Source organism: Hypanus sabinus, chromosome X1 (assembly GCF_030144855.1).
Source record: "Hypanus sabinus isolate sHypSab1 chromosome X1, sHypSab1.hap1, whole genome shotgun sequence".
NCBI lineage: Eukaryota > Metazoa > Chordata > Chondrichthyes > Myliobatiformes > Dasyatidae > Hypanus > Hypanus sabinus.
Genome location: NC_082738.1, coordinates 7194886 through 7202646, shown reverse-complemented (window position 1 = coordinate 7202646; position 7761 = coordinate 7194886). Strand labels below are relative to the sequence as shown.

The window sequence follows — 7761 nt, the reverse complement described above, 5'->3', positions numbered from 1 at the left end:
CTTTTATTTATAAGCTTCAAATTTAATTGCTATATTCAAATAGCAGGTGCATGTCTCTCAATGTCACTACACATAATAAGGCCTTATTCCTCGACGATCAAAAACGTTGCATAACAATTATCTAATATCTATAATACAAATTTATACTGATGAGTAAACGGAATACCCACGCTATCGTTTCTTCCCTACACACTGTTACAGTTGTCACGGATTCCTCCTGCTGTTTTCCACCCACGCTGGCTCCCAATTTATTTACATGCGCATTCGTCTTTTTATTCGCTATCGGATCGTTCATATTAACTCCAATAAGATTTGTGTGGATACGTATTTTTAAAGTGATTCCTTCCCTCCGGGCGCACAAGAGGGGGTGTGGGCTATAAACTCTGAGAGAATTGATCTTGTATTAAGACGAATTCACCAGGCACATTCCCCCCTTTTACATTCCCTCCCACATACGCTCTGAATCACTATTTACAAATCATTTCGGTTCTTTAATACAAAACAAAATCGATCTGATTTTCCCACAAGACATGTAAAAATCGAAATGACTGATGCGTTTATTGCGCTGTCATCGTGGACATTTCATAATTAAAAAGTTAGACAAGTGTGAAAAGATTTTCTGTCAGTGCGATACTTGAGAATTATTAAATATAGACTATGTCAGACTGTCAAAGGGCTACTGTCTTTTTAAAATGCCCCAGAGAGACACATATAATCCTGAATTTATTTGCTGTCCCTCTCGCTGTGCCCATATTCATCACGCTGTTTTGTGTTGAAGAGAAGGTTAACACATGTCGCCCATTATCATTCTTACATTCCCTCCTTTCTTTAGGGGCTGTGAAAAGGCCAAGCCTGGTTATAACTCTCCAAGTGTTACCATGGCGACCATCCCGGCAGGAGCTCATTCTCCCATCCTTCCCATTCAAAGTGCCCTCCTCTCAACAATTTTATCATTACAGAGCCGACAAACTAACGAGCATCAAAACACTACCTTGTGCAATTAGCTGGATATTGGGGTGGTAAGACATGATTGACAGCGCTGAACTATATAATCATCTGTGTCCTAAGGCGGTGAGATCTGATTGGGTCCCGGCGTGCATTTGAACCCCTTTACTTTTATATTAGCATCTATCTGTATAATGTGAGGACGCTCCTGTCCTTATGGTGAAGTGTTGACCCCGAGATTGCTGCTTTCTAACTTTAGTTTTTTTAAGGGAAAAAAAGTTTTCCCCCTCTGTCTAACTCCTTACGCACTTACACTGCCACACTCATGGATTTGTACTTGTTTGGATTTGTGTTGTCGTTTCTGTTGAATTCAACCCGCGGACTGGCTGGCTATCCGATCTGGTGGTAAGTGTCTCTATTTACAGACTTTGTGTGTGTGTGTGTGTGTGTGTGTGTGTGTGTGTGTGTGTGTGTGTGTGTGTGTGTGTGTGTGTGTGTGAGAGAGAGAGAGAGAGAGAGAGAGAGAGAGTGTGTGAGACTGTTTTGGTTTGCTTTTATTTTCCACTGTACGCACTGAATTGACTGTGAATAAACTCGTTCCACCTCATTTGAAAAGGCGATCAAGGAGGTTTGCGAGTGCACTTGAGGAAGTATCAGATCAGCCAACGGTGTTATCTGATGCTGGCTGTATCACTGACACCGACTGACTGATCCTGTTATATACAGAACTGACAACCCGAGACCCGAACCAGTGGGAAAGAAAGAAGGAAAGAAGAAATTAGACCAAAACCGCACCGCACAGGGTTGAACGGAAAGCAGGGGGTGACAGGGAGAGGTACAGGTAAAACAAAGAGAAGCAGCTAAACGGTAAAGGGAGAAATTAGGAGAAAACAGACATGGCTGTGAGTAGGAAAGAAAACTGGAAAGATAAAATGAGAATAACATGGAGACAGAAGGCGAGCAGCTGCGAGAAACAAGAATGCAGTGTGAGCGAGTCAGGTAAGCAATACTGACTCAGCCGCCTGCTGCGCAGCGGCAAGGGCGTCTCCGAAGCTTAGCAAAACCTTTCACTGAAGGTTGCTTCACCTGAGATTGATCTCAGTACTGTGGTCTTATTGGAGTCTCGGGCGGACTTTAAAACAAGGTCGGAAAACTATCGGAAATGCGTTCAAACTTAAAGCTGTCAGCTTCCCTCTGATCACTGATTCGGGCGCCTCGTCAACATCTTCATTCGCGAAAACTGGTTAAACATTTCGTTTTATTTTTAAACGGTGTCGGTCGTTATTAGATTTGCTCGTTAGTGATGGAGCAAGTGGAAAGAGGAGGCTGGACTCACTGTAGAGCAAAATACCGGTCAAATAAGTTTCTAAGATGGTTTGAATTGTGTCTAGCGATAACAAAACTCCCCTGAGATTAAAATAACTTTCATAACCCGCATCGCGTTTCTAATTGTAACAAAACGTTTCAAAAATCTTTAGCTGGTGCCCTGAGGTGAGAATAAAATCAGCTCAGCACAGGAACAAGCGCAAAGCAAAAACTAGAAGCAAATTCCATCATTTTATTCCATTACGCATCAGACTTCTTGTTAACAATTGAAAGTAATTCAACAGTTTTGGGTTGGGTTCCTATTACCGCAAGGAGTCTGTCAGTATTTTTTTTGCATAGTGCCTATCACGTCCATTTAAAATGCCCGAAGTATTCTGTAATCGCTTGAAGCCTAGGTAGTGTTGTAATGTTGAAAACGTCGTCGCTAATTTGCGCGCAAGAATCTCCTAGTAACTGCACTCTGACTGTGATCAGGTAGCGAATTTTGGAAATATTAATTGAATGATAACCCGAAATATTTATTTCCCCCTCTTTTCACCTACTCACACTTCGCTGTGAAGTTTGATTTCATTCTATGACAAAAATATTAAGTGGGTAAAATGCGTCGGATTGTATCGGCGAACATTTCACTGTTCATTACCTGAAGGCAGAAAGCTATGCTCTCATTGCACGGCACGACAGCCGTCCTATCCTCCAACAGGTATGTTTCCGCTTAGAGACTCAGCTCCACGCCTCTGTCACCGTCGCAGCCCGATCCCTTGGCGGTGACCAGACATCTCCGTTATCAGATCATTTCTACATTATTGATTGGGTCATTATTTTTTATTACAGAAAACTATATTTAGTCCCATTTTACCAAAATGGACGAGTTGTGGGATGTGACACATTGGACTAAAAATACTACTATAAGAAACACTTAATCCTAATTCCCAGGTAAAATTAAAGAGCGGTAGGAAGTCCACCTTGTTGTTTTGGGGATGTGCTCTGACCGTGTGTGTTTTGATGAGAAATGCCATGTGTACCATATCCTGCATAGACATATATAGAGAGATGGGCAGAATGTCTCTACGCTGTTAGACGCTGTTAAAATATTACGTAGTTATCAGAGGAAATAAAACAGAAGAGATGCAGAGGTACAATATAAACAAAGGACGGAAATACAAATAAATGCGAAAAATATGTAATATGACGAAAGAGAGTTTAAATCCCATTTTTGTTCCTTTCCATTCGACGGCAGGTTGAGGGTGTGACTTTGCCGAGGAACGCGATAGATTCAGATTGACTTCTCCCCTCCAGCCGTATTGCCGGTACCCTGAAATCGGCTCACTGTTCCTGGCGGATCGTGCGTTCAATCACTCCCATTTATCGCTTGACGGGCGATAAATATTTTACCTTCTCTTCTAACACCTGCCTCACCCCTCCCTCAGACATCTTCATCAACCTTCAGTCAAACATGACTCGGTCTCCGCAAACCTAAAGTGCAGTTAATAGAGGCTGAACTGATGATAGAAGGATCAGCTGCTATTTAATAATAGGCAATCCATGGTACTAGTATGGGTTAAGAGCTCAATTCCCGTGTCTCTTAATGGTCCTCGGGTGACAATTGAACTACTTTAAACAAATCACTGAGTTCCGCCAGACTCCCCCGTTCAAGGTCCCGCCGTTTGAGGGAAACCAGTTTGATGGATTCACTGGGAACTCTTTATCAAGTTTTAGCAATACTCGCCAGTTCCTCAAAATAACCGGGGACACATATCTTTACCGAGCGAGTTTTTGCTATTGCAGCAGGTGCAGACGCACTTTTAAACCCGAGATGAAGATATACTTTAAAAGAGGTGTGTTGAGGAGGGAAATGCAGGAAGGAGCAGTATAGTGGAATTGTTTGGAAAACTCTTCCTAAGGACATTTCGTATGCTGTGCAGCGGCCTGCAATGTTATATCAGGCTAACAACTCAACTCGGAAATTCATGCTGTTGTTTAAAATTCAGTTCAACAGGGATTTGTATAAAGATAAATATGTTTATTCATGTTTACATCTTAAAGTTTCAATGTGTTCATGTACAAAATTAATCATCTTTAGCCAATTAGTTTATTTCAGAAAGTGGAAGTTGGCAATCAAAGGGCGCAATTGTGAGTATTTATTGGTAATGATTCCTTACACCAACGAGGGGTGAGATCCGGGTCCTGACCTTCCTCTCCCTCTCTCCCCGTCGACCTGGGGCTCTACCTGCAGAATGTCAGGTCATGAACTCTCACCTGACAGATTAACACAAGACAGTTCAAAGTTCCCACCGCGGCGCAAAGCCGACAGGGCAGATTCGCCGACTCAGATGGGGCTTCAGCAAAATAAAGAGGCGATTTCTGCGCAAAATACAACGAAATGCACGTTTATCACATTCTACACCAAATATCCTATCGTATAGTGAATATCTTATTCCACTAATCGTTCCCATTTTCACCATTGATTAATGTGCAGTTTTACTTTGTACCTCAATGCTGGAAATGTGATCATTGAAAATTTGTGAAATGACTGTAAAAGCTTTATTTCAGCGGGAGTCCTAAACGAATCCAATTTAGAATTGGAATTTATATAGCACCGATGTGAAACCATTCAGACACTGGTGGTATTTCGCTCAATCCACATCAGCATCTTTTCAATTTAAAATATTTGCAGTTTTGTGGCTCATATTGTTTAGTCTCACATTGTTTGCGCTTCTCTTTAGTAACCCGCCTGACACCATTACACATTTCTTCAGCTTCTCACCAATACCTGTGGCATAATCAAACTGGGCGCAAAACCTTTAGAAAAGGGCCAACCAAACTAGACGATGCGACAAAACTACATTCTTCTTGGCTCAGTCAGACGAAAGGTTTGCACCCTCCAGGCCGCTGCGTGAGTCACTGCCAACGAATATGATGAATGGAGGAAGTGGCCTGTCACCGACTCTCTTGTACCCGGACAGTGATGGAATATGTCTTCTCTGCGGTGATGGTGGGCGCCAGTTCTCGGTCAACCAGACTCAGAAGGGCATATTTCATTCCACTATCCACTCTTCCTACCCCGCCCCACGATTATTTATAGACTTCATTTCGAAGCCGTTTTGTAAGTTAAAGGAGTAATTCAAGGTTCAGTTAGCCTCAGAATAGTTTGTGACTTTTCTTTAAAAATGTATGTATAAGGATTGTGTAGATTCATGGATAGTCATATAGCTCAGAAACACTATATCCATACCGACCACCTACCCATCTACACTAATCCTTTCAATAATCCACCACTTGATCAGTAGCCTTTATGCCTCGGAAATCCAGATACTTATGAAAGGTTGTGAGAATTGTCACTGCAAGTGCTGTCTCAAAGAAACTATGTATTTTGAGCAAAGAAAGTTAAGAGGAGACTTATTGAGGGTGTTTAAGATCGTGGACAGTTTCTAAGAGAGTGTAAAGGAATTGTTTCCATTTTTACGGAAGGCTGAAGTCAGTTTGAAGTCGTTGGCAAAAGGATGAGAGGAGACATAAAAGAGTCCCGTGACCTGGAATTTCCTGCCTGCAAATTGGTGAGAATAAATTCAACAATTTATGGGAAAGGAAATTGAAATTATACTTGTGGGGAGAGAATCGCCCAACAACAGGGAAAATGCAAAAGAACAGGACTACAGTAATAGTAATCTTCCAAAGCCCCCAGCACAATTATGAAGGGTAAAATGGTCCTTTCATCATTATGATTCAAATAATAAATAAAACGTAATTTTATTTTAAGTGTAAGGCTTGTCAGAAGACAGCTTGTGTTTCTAACGAGGCAGTGAGCTCTGTACCACGGAAACTGATAGGATCACGCATTGACTGCCCGACAAGGTGTTCCTTGATAGAAAGATATATTTTCAAAATTATGGAAAGTTCTGGGGAAAAGCCTGGCAGTTTCTCAGAGGGCCCTGGCCAGCTAATGAAGCAGCTTTCTGCGAGTAACATAGGTCCCCGGGAAACATTCCTAAATACTTTTGGGCGTGTGTACCTGTGTACACGTGAATGACATTATTAACGAATCTGGGTGTCTTCAGGCTTATGACTATTTTGAAGGAGACGAGGAACAGCCACTGAGCCTGGGGTAGAGGCATGAAGAAAAACAGAAGCTAATTAATGTGCAAAAAGAACAACCTGATAGCATTATAGACAGAGTTGGGTAGATAGAAATGGACATAGATATAAAGATAAGATAGATTGAGTGATAGAGAGAGAAGCCTAATCACGGGAGAGCAGTGCACCAAATTCTCCAGGCCCTCTCTGCCCATTTGTGTTGGTTGTACACACGCAACTGCTACATATATTTATCTACCTTATTTCAATTGTGTATTTATTTTATAAAAAGAGAAAGGTCAGGTATTCACTTTGCTTTTCATGTTTTGAGAAATGGTAACAGATTGCCAGGGTGAGGTTATTTTTGCCAAGGATTGTGTTTTCTCACAGCCCGTTTGTATTATATTCAGAAGCGTAGTAGAAGTGACATGCACCCTTCACCTCGTGTCAGGTAGTTGCTTTTTGAATAAATCATTTAACATGTTCATGACTTTTATATATTTCGATTCAACGAAAGCACTTACAGATAAGGGAATTCCTGCAGGAACACCACATAAATTATATTGAAAAACGGCAAACGTTTCTAAAATGTGGGATTTTTATCCGATGACGCGACCATACGGCTGAACTAACATTTCAGATGCATGAGTGCAGGGGAAGGGAGTGTCAGGAAACAGCTATATGTCATGAGACATGAGTAGGAGACCTATGCCTCATCTAAGCTGAAGGCAATATTCCTCGTATGTTTGCTGCGAAATATATCACTTATTAACATTATTCGTATTTGTGCAATATGCAATGAGGAGTTCGCGAGTGACACGCTAGGGACTATGTTGTATGACTCACCCAGGAAACCGCCAAATATTAATGCGCATCGTCATCCGTTGACTGCAAAGATCTGTTCCCTGGTCAGCAATGCAGGAGGTCTGTGAACGTCACTATAACGTGCATTTATCAAAAGTTCAGTGATGTTTTGGCTATCGCCTTCTGTTGTGGCGCAATAACGCAAGTGTTTATATTATCACCTATTTAAGAAAACAGTTCCCTGCACAATTCAGGTGTGCCTGCAAATATGCGCACCTGGATGCCTATGTATTTGCGTACACATTTGCATAGCTCATGCATGCCTGCCTGCATATGTGTTTCTGATTGCACGTATTCTGCGCTTGTCTGCTTGTTCTCGTGTGCAAGTGCAATTGGCTATGTACATACACGTGTATAAGTTAAATGACACGCGAGCGTGTCAGCACAAGTCAGGATGCATGTACTAAATGAGTATTTCTTTTGAAGGAGTCTGCATATCATTGAGTGCTCTCGTCCGACCTTACACAAATGGTGCAAAATTCCGCGCGAGACAGCAATGGCTGAATAACATCAGATGAGCACAATGGCCAAACGTTAGCCTTGTTATGACGGGTG

At 41.8% G+C, this 7761-nt stretch overlaps 1 protein-coding gene across 1 annotated transcript in view; it reads left to right on the top strand.

The window, feature by feature from the left end:
• The first annotated feature begins 1270 nt into the window (after positions 1-1270).
• The window catches only part of LOC132384441 (proto-oncogene Wnt-3), a 54046-nt gene continuing 47555 nt past the window's right edge, over positions 1271-7761 (top strand). The window contains exon 1 of the mRNA XM_059955596.1: positions 1271-1350. Within this exon, the coding sequence (XP_059811579.1) occupies positions 1271-1350 (80 nt within the window). The remainder of the gene's footprint in view (positions 1351-7761) is intronic.